Genomic DNA, 19,812 nt, shown 5'->3' with positions numbered 1-19,812 from the left:
GAAAATGTTCACGCTTTGCTGCCCGTTGCTTTCACTGATTTTCGAGAGCCGCTCTTTTTGGAGCACCGCGGACTCGGCATTTTGTTGAGCTTCGTTTCTCGACGAAGTTGTCGATACTTGAGTCTTGTCGACGAAATTGTCGCAACTTGAATCCTTTCGATGATATTATTGAAACTTGAATCTTTTCTATGAAATTGTCGAAACTTGAATCTTTTTCATAAAATTGTCGAAATTGGAATTTTTTTTCATAAAATTGTCGAAACTTGAATCTTTTCGATGAAATTGTCGAAACTTGAATCTTTTCAATAAAATTGTCGAAACTTTAATCTTTTTCATAAAATTGTCGAAACTTGAATCTTTTCGATGAAATTATCAAAACTTTAATCTTTCCAATAAAATTGTCGAAGAATCCTTTCGACGTCTAACAAAACGAAAAATTCCAGTGATTTTATCTTGCATCGTCGACCGACTTCAATTTATATTATCGTGGTCGTGTTATAAATCGCGCAGAGATGCTTGCAGACTTGTCGCGGATGCCGCAAATTAAACAATGTAAAAGGGTTAAGCGTGTGCAATTGTTGACTTATCAATTGGCTAACCTTTCAGCTTTTCTCATTTGCAAAGATGTCACGCTGTACCATTGAAACATGTAATATTGATGTAACGAAGATACTGTAGGCAGGATCTCCGTTTGAAATTGCATTTCTGCGTCTGTGCGCGTCACGCGTTGTGCGTCACACATTGTGCATCGGGGCACGAACTAGGAACGAAATCAAAATTTCTTTACAGCTCGGAATAACGCTAATAAACGGGCAAATGGTATTATCACTGCCAGATTAAAGATATTATACAATTATGATATATACGAATAGATCGAATAGAAAATAGTTGAAAAAACATTTAAATAACATACAAATATTATTGCGTTATTTCCAACCGAATAAAATAAGCAAGGAACGAGTGGAATGTCTTTAAAGCTTCTGTATCGTGCAATTAACGCAGGCAGTTTATATTTTGCATAAAAATCCGCAGCTTGGTCGTTGCTAAATTCCACAGACGTTCGACTGTTCCATATCCCATCCGTACATTCTGCCAGGAATGTTTTCTCCAGAGGCGCGAATTAATAAATACTCGCGAAGGGATAAATCTGAGCCGTAAGAAGAATGTGACACAATTTTCTGCGATCGTAGACACTGGCCACCGATTAAATTGCAAACTTAACCAGACATTCTGGCGACAGAAAGATCGCTCGTTTCTCTTTTTCGCAGAAGGACCACGATATGTCACGAAACAATGGTCGTGACAACTATGGAGAACCGCTAGAGCGTAAAAAGCGGTGGAAGCGGCACACGGTGTCCAGCGTACTTATTCAAACTAGTGTGACAGCGACCACCTTCGGCGAAAGAGGTAAGACGGGTAGCCGTGTCGCGGAAGGCCAAGTTTCTGCGGAAGTTCGGAGAGTTTTTATGGAAACGGTATGTTGATTCGCCGGCTGTCGATTCCACCGGCAAATCCTAGCCAGGCATCCACGAGCAACAACAATGTCTGGTTAAAAATGTGCGCGCGGATTTAACCGGCCGCGATCGACCAACGCGCGAGGACCCCCGTTCGCAAGTATTATTTGGTTAATGATCCCGAAGCGCGCGCGATAGAAGCGTAGGTTCGTCCTTCTTTCCTCGCTACGATACACGTTGCACTTTCACTTGTACATTGTGTCATTGACCACGCGCGGCCGGAGGATCGTTTCAAAGTTCGAACCGGAACCGGACTACCGACGAGCACGTGGAAATAGTTTTGGCCACGTTGCCGCGCGGTGCTCGCGCATAATCGGTTTCGCGAGCCGAACGTAAATAATCGCGGACGTAGCGCTTCCGTCGACGTAATTCCGAAGGATGCGAAGTGGCTAACCATGATTTATCGCCGAGTGACTACGCGGATATTCGACGGCGGGGGATTCATTTCCTGAATACAGGCCGGGACGCGGCGTGTTCGGCGCCGATGACAGTCGGGAATTTATCATTCTGAAATTTCGTGGAACCACTCTTTTTTTTTTCGAAAGCGTAGAGAGCCGGAGAGATTGTATGCAAAGCTGTGTTTCGAAATTTAATGATTTCCTGACCGACGGTATGGCGTTCTTTCGACGCTGAAATATTGGAATGCCGTGAGCGTAGAAATGGAACAATTAGACGGCGAGTTTACGCTCCGCGTTCACGGCACCGCGTTTTCTGTTCATTGTGGTGCCGGCAGCGGTTATGTAAACTGTATTTTGTTCCGATGCGTTCGATTAGTGTGAAGTGAAAATTGATAAGGAACTCTATATTTTCTATCTAGTAACAGACTATAATCACGACTGCAATCGTAAATCGATTCAGATAAAATCTTTCTTGTGCAACTATTATAAAAATACGCGATAAATTGCTCCTTAAAAAAGAATTAATAATATGCGATAAATTGCTCCTTAAAAAAGAATTAATAATACGCGATAAATTGCTCCTTAAAAAAGAATTAATAATACGCGAATTAACTTTCTTCGTACATGGATGAATGCTTGATCTGTAAGTGAAGGCATGAACATCGAACGTTCAAGAGAACTTTCGTTTACGCATCAGGAAAGTAGACTCTAAATAGATTGTCGTATTATCGTATATTATACAAATTATCTGTTATTTAATTATATAATTATCAATTATCTATTATTTATTATTTATGTGTTTATTCTCACATTCGTTTATTTATCTAATAATTAATTGTGGAAATTTTATACGATCTTATATATATTTATTTCTTTATTATTTCTCTGCCGAAGTTTTATTTTTATTTTGAGTTCATACTATTATTTATTGTTATACATTTATTCCGCTCAAGCGCCGCCGAAGCGAAGGATTTGTAATCGAATAAAACTTTTTACGTCCCCGCAGTTTTATATTTTCGCTATTAATCCTCGCCATAAATACATAAAATCCTCCGGCAAGCTTACGAGAAATCGAACGAGCCTCGACCGATCAATCGATCACAGTCTAATGCCTTTATATTGTACGAGAAAATCGTTCGATCGAGTTAATCGGGATCGTCGATGCCCGATCAGCTGGAATAGTACATTCGAATCCATCGAAGTCGAATATCGTACTTTCGATCGCGGGAACTACGAAAGTGAAATTGATCGATCGTATGCTAGTAAATTGGACGGCGATTCGCGGGTCACCCCGTCGCGGGGTTAATTACTCCCATGGCTGAGTTAACAGATTACTTATGAAACGACGTTGTCGTGTACACACCGGGTAAAGCGAGCCCGTTGCGCCCGGTGAACTTTCGTTATCGGTCCGTTCGACGCGATCAGAGAAAGTAACGATAATGGACGGCAATTTCTCGGTCGTCGTGCACCGTGTCGGCATCCGCGGGACACGTGCGCTGGCCAGTTTAAATCGGCGGACGCCGCGTCCCGACACCGCTCTCCGCGTCGTCCTATGTCGACCGGTGTCGTCCTATGGTGGTCGCCCGTGTGCCCCGTTAGCCCCGGGAACGAGCAGCCGAGATTCGCTCGTGGTTGCCAATTATGGGATGATCGTTCTGCGCGCGCCGGTGTTCGTTTTTCTTTTCCTTTTCTTTTTTTTGCCGCTTCTGGGCGTGGCGTGACTCCGAGCTGGCACCTACTTAGGTTAACGACACCGAAACGTGTCACGGCAATTCATTAGCGTAATGAGGCGAGCGCGACGCCGTGCCGCGACCGATACGCCAAGGCTACGGGGAATTTTCGTGCGACCGAGATCCCGGCTACCTTCTGCTAATCCCAGGTGAATCGCTTTTGACGACGATCGCTAGATTTCAAGGGAAATACGGGACTCTAAGTTACATTAACCCTTCGCAGACGAAACCATTTTAATTGTAAATCTGAAATCAATTTTCTGGTACGCAGTATTTCCATTCTATGCGACGAAATGCACTTTTTTGCATACGAAATTGATTCTTGCGACTCCTACCAACAGCTTTACTATTTAATAATTTTTTAAATCTAACCTTGTATTTATTCGTGTAAAATATTATCTTGTATTTATTCCTGTAAAATACTATCTTGTATTTATTCCTATAATTGTTCTACAGTATCGTTCCATTTTTATATATATTTTTTTTTATTTATAGACTCTTTCCGTGGGTTTTATCTATTTATTTAGTTATTTAGTTACAAGTCCGAGCTTATCTGGACTCTTCATCATTTTTATTATAACGTAATCCTTGAATTGGAAACTTCATTTAAGCATTCACGACTCTTCGCACTGGCTAGTTGATATTTTACTAAAAATTTATATATTATATAAAATTATTAATTATTGTATATATAACAATAAATCGAATTTATTACGACTCATTCCCGTGGTGGAAATTAATTCTTTACTTCTAAGTTTGTTGCATACTATCTTCTTAGCGACCTAAATAAACATGTAAGCATCGGTGGTACACATGGCACGGAACGTGTTAAACAATTTTAACTTGTCATTTCGACCGCCACGGTAGATTTAGTATTAAAATGACAAGACTCGGTTAATCGATACAGCGCAGAGATTTAATTTCAAAGAGAAAGATATAACGCCTCTGAAACACTGAAATCCAAATTAACCCGGATCCCGTCCGTGCAATTGTTAAACAATGGCACCGTGAAATCGTTCTTTTGTCGCCGCGAGTCCGTTGCAAGGCCGTTCGACATTGTATATTATAGAATCTCGCGAATTTACCGCGATGGCCGGGGCGAAGCGTTCGCGTTAGACGGTTTTAGGACGAGAGTCTAATCCGTAGTTGATACTCACGTTTCCAGGAATTGCGGCGCTGATAAACAAAGCCAGGTTGTCCGGCCACGGTAGTAGCTTGTATTGCTCCCACCATCGCTTCACGACCAGGCTCACATAAAATCCGAGGACGAACGACATCGGTATCGAGTCGCTGGAGTTCCCGAAGTAGTATCTGATCTTCTCGAAGATCCTGGAACAAGACAATGTTGCGTTAAGCATCGCTTATTCGAGAAATTCCGGTATCAGATTTTCAAGCATTGATCCAACGAGAAAGAATCGTCGTGGGTCTTCGACTCGAACGTTGGTTTCCATTAAAATGCTTTACGAAACTGTCAACTTTATAACCTGGTGCACTGAAAATTCATCGATAAATGCTTGCGACTAGATTGCGGACTTTTATGAAAAATAAAGATTCTCCACATCGATTGCAAAGAAGTAGACACTGAATAAAAAGGTAATTCCCTTTTTTTTAATTTCCTTTTTTTTCCCTCAAATTATAATAATAATAATAATAATTAATGTAAAATATAGCAAGTCCTTTTATTAGCCTATGGCATCGACGGAACTGAACACAACTCATAAATGATAACAATAATCATAAACGGAATACCGAATCGTCGCACAACCTGGATTTAATTGACTCGGCGTTAAAAAAAAGTATGCTTTTAATCGGAAGAGCAGCCACAGCACCCTAAAGCTATCATTATCCTTGAATCATGGCCAGCCGAAGGTTTTCAGGAGATCCTACGGCTGACTGCAGACATTCCCAATCCCCTTAGCCAGCTTCAGCTACCTCCATCCAGAGGATAGCTCGTTCTCCATCGTCCACCATTTTTCCCCACTTCCATCGAGACACCTTCGCCTTGTTTGGCTACCTTGGCCATTCCCGATCTTCCTAATCGCTGTTCCTTGACCTCTGAACCTAGAAGGATCATAGAAGGCCTCGCGCCGATTCAAGGCTTCGCGGAATGCAACACTTCCTCGGACGATTTTCCTTTAGGTTTTCTCGAATTTCTTTGCCCGACGAGTCGTACAATGTCCACGAATCCCTGCGTTTTGTTTATTTTATTTTTCTTTTTCTTCGAGTCGACGTCACGGTGCAGGAAGCTCTCGGATTGCGTGCAGTTAAATATTTGTTTAGCTGGCGGCGCGCGCGCGCGCGCGCGGCAAAGTTCTTGCACCGGCTCGCCTACAAGTGGAGCAAGGTTGAGGTGATACCGTCACCCAACGTGACCACTACCGGTCTTACATACTGGTGATTATTAGCAAATGGGAGTTTCCACCAAGATTTTGCAGCTGCGCGTGAAAATTCATTCTACGTTTCGCTGGCCGTTCACGCCGTTCCGCGATAACGACGGCGAAACGTAACGCTAATCTCTGCCGTCCATCCTTGAACAACGAGCTAGGGACGGTGTACTAATTTACCACCGTGCTTGGTGTGATAATTGAACGCCTAATGGTCATAGGGTATATATCTTATTAAAACGTAATTAAACATGTACATTAACAAGAATTCAATTCATTTTTCTAAAAGAATTCATTCTCCTAAGAATTTTTATAGTGAATATTAAATTCACTATTGAATATTAAATCTATATATTAAATCCACAGTGTAGGATAGACGATAGATTTTATTTTATTTATTCGTATAAAATCCTCGTGGCTTTTGGCATCGTTGCGAAAATACAGATTTCACTCGAAGCTCTATAAATGAGCTCAAGAAAATCGCGTACCTTGACGGATCGTTGTAAAGGATAAGATCTAATCTTAACCCTTTGCACTCGGTTGTCCTCTTTCAGGGGACATCGTAATTCTAGAATATGACTATACATTAAAGTTTATTAGCGATTTGCAATTATTTCTCGATCTCTACAAATTCATATAAATCGAATATTATTGTAACAATATTATATATACATATGCATGTATATCAAAATACGAGCGCTTATAAACATTTATATTATTATATAGTATACGACTATATAATAATATAAATGTTTATAAGCGCTCGTAGGTAACACCCATGATGGCGCCGAGTGCAAAAGGTTAAGCTATTGTCACAAAGAGATGTTCGAAAATTTCTTCCAGTTCAATAAGCAGTCGTGGCTCTCGTACAAAACCAACGATACTCTATTTTCAAAAATTCCGTACTTTATACAGGTTGTTAGTAGTTGCCAGCGCCTTGCAGAACAGCATCGTTTCCGCGAAACCGTGCAAGAAGAAATCCTGTTAAGGAAGACACGGGATTTATCGTTGTAGAATATATACGATCGCAAAAAGAGGCTTTGCACCGCGTTCCGCGTCCTGTTCGGCGAATCGCTCATCCACGGCGCTCGTCCCGGGGCCCTAAGCCCGTCCCGAAACCGGCCCTTCGGTGGTTCTAAATTTAGAACGGGCCCCGTATCGAAGCGGCTCAAACGAGAGGATCTTTTTTTGCGGCGAGCAACGTCCCTCGCGATTCTTCATCCGCCTTCTTTCTTTCTTTTTCTTCTTTTTCATTCTCGACATAAATAACAGGTTGCGCGTTTTATGCGTTTTGTAATACCGGCGCGGGGCCCCTGCGCCTGCACCGTGGAGTACCGCGCGCGATGCGCAGGGGCCCAATTTTATTTACGGTATCCGTGATTCCGGCTCGTACGATCCGTCAGCAAAATATTCTACCGGCTTCTTTACTGCTCCCGAGACCACGGCCGTTTCAAAGATCGCGCACGCGCGTCCCGCTGCTCCCTTCGAATTAAATTCAAAATATTATTTAATATTCCTCCAATTAAATTCAAAATATTATTTAATATTCCAGCATTTTGATACATCTAATTTAAAAATTTATCAAAAATATCATTTTAATCTTTAATATTAAAAGAATTAATTTATAGCAATAGTTTAACCCCTTCGAATCGTCCGCCGGAATCGTGATTACTTGAATCGGCTTTTATTCTCGGCGACGACTGGCTCCGCGGGGGCTTTTACGCCGCTTCGAAACGAGCCCTAAAACGAACCCTTCTCGCCGGGTAATAGCACGCCGCAACGAGAACGAGTTGCGACTGCGTGCGCGTCTCCGATCGATCTAGTTTAAATAAAAATCGCCCTGGATATTTCTGTTGTTTCGCACGTGTTTGGTATATTAATTCGTAATTTATAACAGTTTTACGATAAATAGATTATTTACGAAATTAATGTTTTACCTGTTCTCTTGTTTAACCTTAACCTCTTAGACTGGACGCGACATTATGGCGGATTTCGCGGATGTTACGCGCTTTACGCAATTGCATTATTAATTATCAAAGTAAACGATTAAAGTGAAAGTGTATATGTCAAATACAGGTAGAGAAGAATAAATATAGTTAAAAATATATTTTTATCAATAAATGTCCTCCGGACTTATATAGAATACTCTGGGGTAAGTAAAAATACACTAAAAAAATAATAAATATAGCTAATACTACAACATATATAACGATACCAAAAATATATATTAAGAAAATGGTAATTTAGTTATGAAAAATTTCATTCGTGCAAGATCCAGCCGTGCCTAAGAGGTTATAAAATTTGTTCCTGCTAGATAATTTATTCCAAACCTACCAGAACTTTTTGAAAGACATTCATACCAAAGTCATACCGCCTTTGTCTAAAAATATTTAATTGCAATATTATCGCAAACCGTTGCCGGAAATAGGTGCAAGTCTAAACATGGTGTAAAACAAAAATATATTCAAAAACGTGGAATAGAAGTTAACAAAAATTCTATTACGACAATTAAATAATGAAACAACTTCGTTCGGAGTAATTTATTTATTTCTAGCAACATCGACGCGGATGAAGTTTAGTCGCAAAATCGATCGACAATGTTGCAAACAGGATCGGAAACGCGGCGTTTCTTGCGCGGCCAAGGTCGTTGTCGCGTGGGCTTATCGACTGGCGTAAAATCCGCAGTTATGGCAACACGCATCGACCGATTCGCTTTTCCGCGAGACACTGAACGCGGGGAAAGGACAGCCGCGTGTGTTGCATTGTCAGTATCGAGGAGAAATATTATCGATCGACATTGATCGTACGCGATCGTGTGGCTCGTTTAATATACCGGGTGATACCGAAATCTGGACCGATATGTTGTTTCCTTTTGAGCCAAGTTTAACTCGTTGAAGCAATGATGTTCAACAATTAATTATAAATACAACGCACAATGATTCTACATATTTCGATATAAAAGAAAAGCAAAATATTACTTAGAAAGTTCTTCAGAAATAATTGTAATAATTTGTAAAAATGATCACTTTAAAATTATCAGTTAGTAAACATTTAGTTGAATGTTAAATTTACGTTTCTATTTTGATTCCATTTATTTTATTAATCGCGAGAGATATTTGATATTTAAAATATTATATATTGGACTAGTACAATTTAATATATCTATTTCAATAATAGGTAATAAATTATTAGTTACCACGGCAACCGATCCACAAGCTACCGATTGTAAGAAAAAACCGATTTATAGGATACCGGTCCTATGTATATTAAAGTGCATGTAGCATAAAGTGTTAATAGCAAACGTCGACCATGTTTCTGTTCTTAATCGAGTGTAACGAAGTATGCGTTGAAAACAGCATCGTGTCAAATATTTTCATTCACTTTTGAATTCCAGCGAATTTCAACTATTATTAATGTTCTAACAGAATGTTCCTCGCAATGTATCCTCGCAATTGTTACAAGACATAACTCCGTTATTATTGCATTTATAAAAAACTGTCAAAGGAGAAAGGTAAATGGTTCGAAGAGCACTACATCTGTAGGCCATTAAATTTTTTTTCAAATGCAACAGTGCGTGTGCAATAAACAATTGCATCATTTCTTAAAATAGAAATGCATATATTTTTTTACACAGATCGATTCTTCTATTCATTCTACGTAAAAAATAATTAGGTTGCCATGGCAAAAAAATTATTAGATCTCGAGATATTTTCAAAAAATGTCTTTGTTATAGAAGATATCCAAACCGTCGACAACCATCGCGACAGTTGTTTTTCAAATTGAATAACAGTTCGCAACACTATGGTGCATTTACCAAACTGAAAAGAGAAGTTCCAAAACCATTAGCAGGAAATGAGAACAAAAGAGTGAACATACAACATAGTCATGAAGATCGTTCGAGCATCTTCAATAAAGACATTTTTTTAAAGTATCTCTAACCTCTTGCACTCGGCGCCATCGTGGATGTTACCAACCAGGGCTTATAAACATTTATATACAGTTGCAAATATAGAATAGAATATAGAATATAGAAATAGTTGCAATTCGCTATTAAACTTTAATGTTTAGTCATATACTAGAATTACGATGTCCCCTGAGAGGTGACAACCGAGTGCAAAGGGCTGATAATTACAAGAGGTCTAATAATTACAAGTATACAAAGCGGATCGAAGAAAATGTTAGGCGCCTCGTTCCGGCCAGCAGATGCACGCTGAATTTTCTGCTTTCGATTAAAATGGGGGACAGGGTGAACGTTCGAGGCAGCATCGTAAAACGTTCGTACGCGGTCCGACTCCAAGGCGACACAGGCCCACATTTTGTTCCGCGCGCGCGCGCGCGCGGTTTCGGTTTTCGACCTTCCGGAGACATTGACTTCGTCGCGGGCGACAATGATATTTTATTCAAATGAACGTATTCATGTACTCACACCCGCTGGTGCTCGTTGAGCGCGTATCGGTATGTGAAATTGATGAGGTAGTAGACGAACAGGTACGCCAGCAGTTCCCGCCAGATTAGCTTGTACACGGAACCCCGCCATCTGGAAAAACAAAGCGCAACATAACGTTAACAGCGGCATTGAAACGAGAAAATGCGTTCCCAGCATTTTCCCATATATTCTGCATTGACGAGCGGTAATAAAATACAGCGAAGACGCCAATGTGTACCGAAACGTATACCAATCAGTTGAAAAGCTTGCAACGTTATTAGTAATCGTGTTTATCGTTGAAATAAGAGATCAAAGCAATGCAATGTACGAAAAGGGGCAAATATATTTAAGTTGATAATTATCACTGTTATTATCCCCTTGGCCTACACGATATCTGCCAATTGCGCGAGCTATAGTAAACAAGAGAATCGGTCGCGCGCCGTGCCATCCATCTGTTCAGCCGCGTACCTGAACTGGCGCAAAATGTGTACCAAAAAAAATTGTTTACTACGAGTCAGACTCGTGGTTATAGGCCGAAGGGTTATTGAAACAGCTACTTCTTTAACCCCTTGTACTATAAGACTCTTGGCGAAGCTCCACTAAATATGAATATTATTAATTTCTTCTGTACATCGAAGTAAAAATAAATTCATCTGTTATCAAAGTATAGAAACGAAGGTGTTATAAATAGAGAGAATACAAGAAACAAAAATTGTCTGGTCAGAGCATGAAAGGAGGGATAGCGCAAGGGGTTAATGGCTAAATGTTGACAAATCTTGTTAAGATCGCGTTCCATCATAATTCGTAATTATAATTCTTGTTTCCATATTACCATATCGACCAATGCGATCGTTTCACGGCAGTGGCAATCCGAGCGTCGGCAAACGAGTCATTCTCTCGTTCGAGAAACAGGGGAGAGTGCATAATAAAGAAGCGGACAAGCAGCCGCCCACGCAGCTGAAAAGCCGCAATTATCGCATTAACGTCGTCCGTCGCCGACGATAACGATTATCGTCGGACATTCGGGAACCGTCCGGGATCTCCCGGCCGGTTATGTGTGTCAGGGTTAGATCGATTTTACGAGCCCGGGGTACAATGAATTCGCAATATTTCGTGCGGTTGTGAAACGCGCGGCGAGCCGGACGACGACGACGCGGTAACTGTTCCCTTTAATATTGCATGTGCATTGCGCGATTCCATTGGCTATTCGCGGAATTTGACCGCTGCTCCCCGAAAGACGGCCGAAAAACGTGGGGCGTGCACGCGCGCGCGCGGGAGCGCCCGGCTAGGAGAACGAAACCCAGCCGAAGGTCGCGCCCGACAACCGAAGGTTTCGTCAATACCAATCGCGAGGCGACAATGACTTTAAATTCAAATCCCGCAGCCGGCGGATAGCGCGACGAAACGTAGCGCAAAACGAGGCCAAAGTGAAAAGCCCCGCGCGTTATCGACGGCCGCGATGCGTCTACAATGTTCGCCCGCACGATTCCACCTTGTACGCGAGCTGGCAGACCCGGCCGTGCGACGACCGGCGTGAAAGCGATTTCAACCCTGTGCCGACGCGGAACGCCGAACCGCTGGCATTCGGCGAAATTAACGATAACATATGTGCCCATAATTATGAAAGTGGTCTAAGTCGAAATTTAGAAAAGAAATGAGTTCATCAGTTATTCTACACCACGTTATTTTAAACTAAATTTATTCAAAGTAATTTTTACGATATCGTGAAGAATGAACCATTAGATGGTGGTTGTACTTTCAACATTGTATGGAATTCGTTTCGTGTTAATTATGAAAGTGGTCTAAGTGAAAAATTTTAAGAAATTATATAAACATAACTTGTAAACGGCGCGTGTTCCTCTTTCACGGGTTTCTAAACTAAATAATAAGCACCACCACTGGACCAGTATCGGAAGAAAAACATAAAGATATTATGTGTTTACTACCATACATTCCTCCAGTTTTTCAGGAACATTTTAAAAACTTAGAAACTCGAAATGATAAAAATGCTTTACTTTTTGAGAATCATTAATAAATGTGCACGAATCATTTCATTAAAGTTATTGTTTCAAATAAAACTCGTAGTTCTTTATTGCTTCAAGTCATCTATAGTACATTCAGTTAATTTTGAAAATGGTCTAAGTCAATTCAAACTTTAAAAACAACATTTTCGTATGAAATTCACACAAAATTTCATATTCATAATAAATTTCCGTTATTCAAGACTAATAAAATTCTAAATAGAAAAGATCGCATAATGTATAAAATATATTTCAATTTATGCAAATGCAATTCATTAAATATCTCGAAACAAGAAATACATGACTTAGACCATTTTCATAATTATGGGCACATATTTCGTCGCGGCGAACGTATCGTAGGAAACGAACCGAACGTTACAAAACGCCGTCGACTCTCTATAACGGCGTCACGCGGTAAGAAAAATTCGAGAAATCGGCGTGGCGCCAGTGTTCGCCGCCGAAATCAACAAACCCTTAGATGCGAGATTTTTGCTGAAGGATTTAGAAGTGTTCCAGACGAGAAGTATGAAGACAGGAAGTTGTTTCGTGGATTCGCTTGGAAAATGTTTTTGGAGAAAGTTGACTGCTTGTTCGATTCACTGTGATCCTGTTCCGTGGGATCGTTGGGTTAGAAGCTATTGGGAATAGGTTGGAACGGATGTAATAAGCGGGGACAATAAAGCACGTGCGCACACCGTTACAGCCGGATCGGAAGGAAAAACGAAAAACGCCATCCCTCGTTTATTTGGCAAAAGTACTATTCACTGGTCATCGCGTGCGAGGCGCCCTCTGACGTAGCGATCTCCAACAGAAGCAATGCTGGAGGTGTCGAAAGGTGGCATTATGTCTCAAGGAATGTTAACGCGAATATAGGAAAGTGGAGAATTGAAGGAAGATACTTAAAGTAGCATTGTATACGCAGAATGATTTTTGTACGAATAGTTGAAAACTTTGTTCTCATAAAATAAAATAAGAAAATGATTTTATGAATCACTCCCGATGTCGTTGACCGTCCTTTTATATTACACGCAACAGCTGCGACGTCAAAAGACAATACTATGTATATAAGGACAAAGTTGCTTTACGAGAGATCGAGAATTAAATAAGCGCATTAATAAGTAAAGAATTAGTTTCAAGTCGAGTCTAGGTGACTTGAGTCCTGTTTCATAGACTAAATAGTATCGAATAATACAACACTTTAACCCTTTGCACTCGGAGCCATTTTAACTGTAAATTTGAAATAATTTTTCTGGTTCGTGGTATTTCCATTCTATTTAACAAAATCAATTTTTATGCATAGAAAATTTATTCGTGTGACTCCTACCAACAGTTTTGCTACTTGACAATTTTTTAAATCTGAACCTTATTGTTGCAAAAATTATTTTAGAATGAAATAGAATCATTTTACTGGTGCCTTAGAGTCACCACTCGAGTGCAAAGCATTAATGTTTAAATAAAATAAAGTAATTGACAGAAGAAGAAGCACCGCGAACGCTACAATTTCCACTGTAGAAACTCTAGATGAAATCAAGCCAATGTTTTCAATAACATAATAAATATACATGAGCGACGAACGGTTAGCAAAAGTCCGTCAAAGTTGACAGAGACGCGGGAACCGACATTGAAACGTCACCGGTGGGAAAACCTCATTAGAACATCGGATGTCCGGTGCATTCAGCTTCACCCTGATGTATTCACCATAGCGTAACACGGGCAGCCGAACGTTAGAGCAAATCGAACGAAAGAGGTCGGCCGATTTTTCAACGGTAACCAAGAACGGTCTAGTCGGCTTGCGAGGCGCGATCTTCTTGGCCCAATGACGTCCGTAGTAGAACAAGTTCCTCGAACGGAACATTCCTTTCGGTGACAAGATCTCCACGGTAGGAACCCGATTAATCTCGGATAAGACCGCCACCCGAGAAAAGGAATGAAGATTCGTTGGAAATGAGTGAAAGTATAGCGGTACATTGTACAGCTCCCCGAAATTCCACGGAGAAATTTCGAAACTTCGTTAGCGCCCGACGAGATTGACGCAGTATCTCGAGCTGCGTGTACGTTTGTTCTGCGTCATCTCGTTGCGCCGTCGCGTATCATAGTTGCGTCAAAACGAGACGTTAAATACAATCTTCGGACGGAGGACTCGACGTGTTATAATATGCGAGGGAACAAAATTGTTGATGATGGGATCGAGTCCAATAGTCACAGATATAATAAATATAATAAAAATAATAATAGTCATTATAAATATAAATTGTGCTATATGCTTCGCTGTAATATGTATATTTAGTTTAACCCTTTGCACTCGGAGCCACTTTAATTATAAATTCGAAATAATTTTTCTGGTTCGTGGCATTTCCATTCTATTTAACAAAATCAATTTTTATGCATACAAAATTTATTCTTGTGACTCTTACCGACAGCTTTACTACTTGACAATTTTTTAAATCCTAAATCTTAATGTTGCAAAAATTATTTTGGAATGAAATAGATGACTTAGAGTCACCACTCGAGTGCAAAGGGTTAATCAAATATGTACTGATTAAAATATATATTGATTAAAATATGCATTTATTAAAACATTAAATTGTGCTTAAATGTTAACGATACGATGATAGAGTACAACTAGAGCATGCACGATATACACGAGAACATACGTTTTCATAAAAGGTTCTTTACTCGGTCAGAGTTCAAGTATACTTGGTGAGCAATCGTTTTACGAAAAATACAATAAAATTTCCATTTACTTCGCCTGGGTTCGAGTCTATTTAAAATTATTGCTTTTCTTTCTCAAAGTCCTTGTGAAACGTTCGAAACTATCCAACTAGATTCGCGCTTCTTTGTCCTAAGCCCGATCCCATCTTTAATCGCCGTCGGCTTGATGCAACTTGCGCAACTCCGCGAGCTTCACTTTCAGCTGAGAAAATCCGCGAGGACTATGAAAGTACACGAATATCCCGCGTTGCTCCATTATTTTTGTGTCAGTGGGTCATGGTAGTGAGCATTGTCCCACACGCCATTCATACGGCAAGTCCACGCGCCCGTGAAACCCGCGCGCGCGCGCGTTTACTCTTGCCTGTTGCGCGCGCGACAACGGCAACACGCTTTATCTAGGTACTCTGTGTTTCACATGAGTTACAGGAGATTTTACGTACACTTTACGTACATTTTACGTACCATTTGGTTCCGTTTGTCAGACGAATCTCTGGACATCAGAATTAATTTGCAGCCCTTTGGAACTTCAATTCTGTCGCTGTTATGACGTTTCATAACATTTATATAGCATTTTAATAGCATTTTAAATAAAACGCTATAACTTTGTCCAATTATATATCGTGGCTATTTTTAGGTGAATTCAATGTGTCACGTCGAAAACATTTAAAATCAGAGAAATTCAACCCTCTTAGTACCAAACAACGATATATCGTTGTTGACTGTTATCGGCAAGATAGTTATCTTAATGCTTTTATTAAACAATAATTTAATTAAAAAAAAAAATTAAATAATTTAATTTAATTTTATTTTATTTCTTTTCCCTTTTTGTATTTGTTATTTATCAGTCTTTTCAAAATTTCTGCAATTCCTTCCCGAAACTTTATCAAACTTCGTCAAACGATTGTTAAACATTTCGCTCAGACACAAACTCTTTTGACCGGAACTAAGAGGATTAAAGACACGTTTTACTTCCTTGAATTCATTAAGATTTAAGTGGTGTTCTTATCAATTGCTCATTGAATCCTCCTTAGTTTCTTAAACGAAATGCTTTCATTTAACCCTTTGACTACTGTTGGCGCCTATTGGCGTCCGACACACGTTGGTCTCCCGGTACTGTAGACGCCAATAGGCGTCACGATCAAATTTCGCCCCCGTTTATTATTCAATTTGATTAACTATGTATTGTGTAATATTTACGCTATATATATATTGTAAAAAAGCTTAATATTATTGTTCGCTTCAAGTAATATTGGTATAACGTAACAGAATTCAATATTTTGAATATTTTCATACACCTCCTCAGAAATGCATGCCTAACGAAAAACTACGGCCGTGCCCAAAGTCTGCCGTAGCCAAAGGGTTAAATCTTCGCGATAGGTGTTTCAAAAATTTCTGTACGATGTTACGAAAGCCATTACGTTTCAGTGTTTCAATATTTTCATAACCTGACCATAAATAATTTTTCCCATTTTTTCACCTTTCTTTTCTACTTTCCGAAATATGAACATTGGACGGAAAACTAAACACCGCGAGAAAGTTATAGTTACTTTGAATATGCAACGGTCGTACGATGAAATCGACTGTCTATTAAACGCCCGTATTGATCTCGATAATTCGTACGTGAAACAAATGTAGGGCCGACACGCGATAACAGCGAGTCGCGTCGGATAGAAAATCGTAGCGCGCGCGCGCGCGTGTCGCAACGATTAAAGCAAATGGTCCGAGACTGGTTGCGCCTCGGCGCCGAGACAAAGGATCTCCCGGCCGATTGATTTATGAATTAATGAGCGACGACGCACAAGGATGAGCACAAATAAGCGTACGCCCCGTCGCCCGGTGCCGCATACCTAATCGCTAACGATAATGTTTTGTTCGTTGCGTCATTATCGTGCTGCGTTTCAAGCAAAGTGCACCGGAGTCGTGAGCCGAGAAAAACGACCGGTCGTGAATAGCCGCGATTAATTGATTTAATTCGCGACCGTCCGGAAGCAATTATGATTACGATTGGTCAGCCCTGATTTCAACTGAAACGGCACTTCCTATTCCCACGATCGTCTTCTAAGAAGACCGCGCGAGGCTGCGAGCCGTCGCGTTTTCTGACCAGGCTAATCCTTCGCATCCTCGTCTCCCGGATCCCACGAGCAATTTTTTATTTCGCTCCCACGGCGCCGAACTCCTTATGTTTATTCATAACACTCAAGGACGTCGGACGAGGCACGATTTCGTGGCCGACGTGGACGTGACGGCGGAGAGCTCGTCGATTTTCTCGACGATTTTTTCGCTCCGGATATTTTTACCGCGAATCACACCTCTCGACCTTTCTCACCTGGCCAATGCGAGAACGAAGTTCGCGCCGCCTCTAAAAATCGACGCGCCGAATATTGACAACGCGATCCCGTCCGACGACGATCTTCCGCGTTCCCCGCGTGTGAACGAACCTGCCTCGATTCTACAGTTTCGACGTCGCCTCGACGCGGCACGGCTCGACTGCGAATTCTATTAGCTAATTTCATAGCTTCGCGCCCGTTCCCGCGCCGGACGTACACGATTTACGTAATATCGGTCGACTCGCAGGTGAAATTCGAGGTATTCTATGCTGCCCGATTTCAATGATCGATCTAACCGCGCCGAGCGTATTTTGATCGCGCGCGCGCGTCCCGAGAACGTTTACGTAAAACGTCGAAAGCAAAAAGAAAGCAGGCGAGATAGGCAAACGCCGTGATAAAGGTATTCCGGGATCTTAATTTAATGCCGATAGTTTCCATCTGTGTTGAGCCGAGAGAAAATAAATGGTCGATCGCTGTTCCTTTCGTTTACACGCTTCCACCGTCGTAAACGCTGCCTACTGCAGTCCGATGACTTAACAAATATCCAACTAGGAACATAAGCCGGATAAACGTCTCTTTAACCCTTTGCACTCGAAGCCATTTCAGCTGCAAATCTGTGACAATTTTTCTGGTGTACAGTATTTTCATTCTAATTGACAAAATGCATTTTATACACATACCAAATTAAATCTTGCGACTCATAACAACAGTTTCACGTTTAACAATTTTTCTCTAAAATTGAGCTTTGTTGCTATAAAAATTATTTCAGAAGGTAACAGAATAATTTTAGTGGTGCCTCAGAGGCACCAATCGAGTGCAAAGGGTTAACAGTTTAACGATATTAATAATTTGTACAGAAAGCAGAGACATTCACAAATTCTTGTAATATCTTTATTGTTTTTTGTTTACGAGTTATCTATTTCTTTGAAGAATGCGCAGTCTTGTAATCAATTTCGGTCCGTAATCTTCGAAATTTGCGACATCCGGACGCAACTTCGTTTCTTTCGCCGACAAGTTGTTTACATCGCTGAAGTCCGATATTCAACCGAATACGACAAATTGTATATTTAAAGAATGCAAACGAACCATTCGAAAAGTCAGCGATCGACTTACTTATAAATTAATAATTTATATAATAATAATAATTTATATAATAATAATAATATTATAATTAATAATAATATAATAATTTTTAAAATAATAATTTTAATTTATAAAAAAACTTACAGTAAATATATTTCGAAAGACCGGTTTCGTTTTACTTACGCAACAGCTGCGTCGTTTCTTTTTTATTATTATCGTTAATATATAGCCGCGAATTGCAGCGCGAACAGGCTTATTAAAGCGCTTATTATACCCACTGTATGCAATGAGCTCGCGCCGACCGATCGACTTCCGTTCATTTTACGAAGAACTCGTTACATCGACGATTTCCGGAGAGTTCAAATCGATTTCCCACGAGACCGAATCGCCGCGGACGATCATTTTCGTGGCTGCTTAATATTGTGGCGGGCTCCGGGCAACGCGGGGCGACGCGTAGGAAGTGGCCAGTGTGCTATAACTGCTTTCGTATCACCGCGGAATGTTAAATATTGCTGAAACGTGAGTCACCGTTGCGTTGCTCCGCTAACTAGCCAACAATAGTAACCGCGCGCGCGAGCGCGAGCGCGTTGCCGGCCCCGATTATTTATCGTCGCGTTGCCGAGTACCACAATCGTTCCGAGCGGCAATGTTTCGAGAAATGATCTGGATCGCGATCCGAGCACCACTGGCTGGCTACCGTTCATTCACGTGACTCGCGCGAGCTCCGATGCTCGAGCAGAAAATTCAGAGAATTCGTCGTAGAAGAGGGGACTTCTTGCGGGGTTAATTAAATAAACAGACTATTTTATTCGGCTATAAACTGAACCGTTTCGTTCGGCTATAAAATCGTTTACTAAATAGAAATTCGTAATTCGTGCGTTTTATTAACCCTTTGCTCTCGAAGTCGTTCTACCTCGGATTCCATCGCAGTCAACCAGATGTACGGTGTTTCCATTTTATCATCGCATTTTATCCAAATAAAATTAATAATAATAATAAAATTAAGTCATGTGACTAGCACAGCAGTTGCACTTTTAATAGTTTTTTTTTAATATTGATAACTGTAATAATTTGCAAATGATTTCGAAACATGACAGAAGAATATTTAGCGGTGCCTTTATCACTGGAGTGCAAAGGGTTAATTTTCACATTTGCGACTGAAACGAATAAATGAAGTGCGAAAAAATTGCACTTTGAAACTACTCTTAAGCCGTGTA

General features: G+C 40.6%; 1 protein-coding gene across 3 annotated transcripts in view; it reads right to left on the bottom strand.

Moving 5' to 3' along the window:
* Best2 (bestrophin family protein) overlaps positions 1-19,812 on the bottom strand; it is a 90,109-nt gene that overhangs the window by 35,250 nt on the left and 35,047 nt on the right. Inside the window, exons 2-3 of one of the 3 annotated variants that reach the window (XM_078188300.1) lie at positions 10,453-10,563; positions 4,800-4,971 (exon numbers count right to left, since the gene is read on the bottom strand). In XM_078188300.1, coding sequence (XP_078044426.1) covers positions 4,800-4,971; positions 10,453-10,563 — 283 coding nt within the window. Of the gene's footprint in view, positions 1-4,799; positions 4,972-10,452; positions 10,564-19,812 lie in introns of those variants that run through there. The other 2 variants (XM_078188302.1, XM_078188301.1) reach the window with 2 other exon arrangements.

The sequence above is a fragment of the Augochlora pura genome, chromosome 7 (assembly GCF_028453695.1).
Source record: "Augochlora pura isolate Apur16 chromosome 7, APUR_v2.2.1, whole genome shotgun sequence".
Lineage (NCBI taxonomy): Eukaryota > Metazoa > Arthropoda > Insecta > Hymenoptera > Halictidae > Augochlora > Augochlora pura.
The sequence above is the reverse complement of the archived record's forward strand: the minus strand, read 5'-3'. Positions and strand labels throughout refer to the sequence as shown.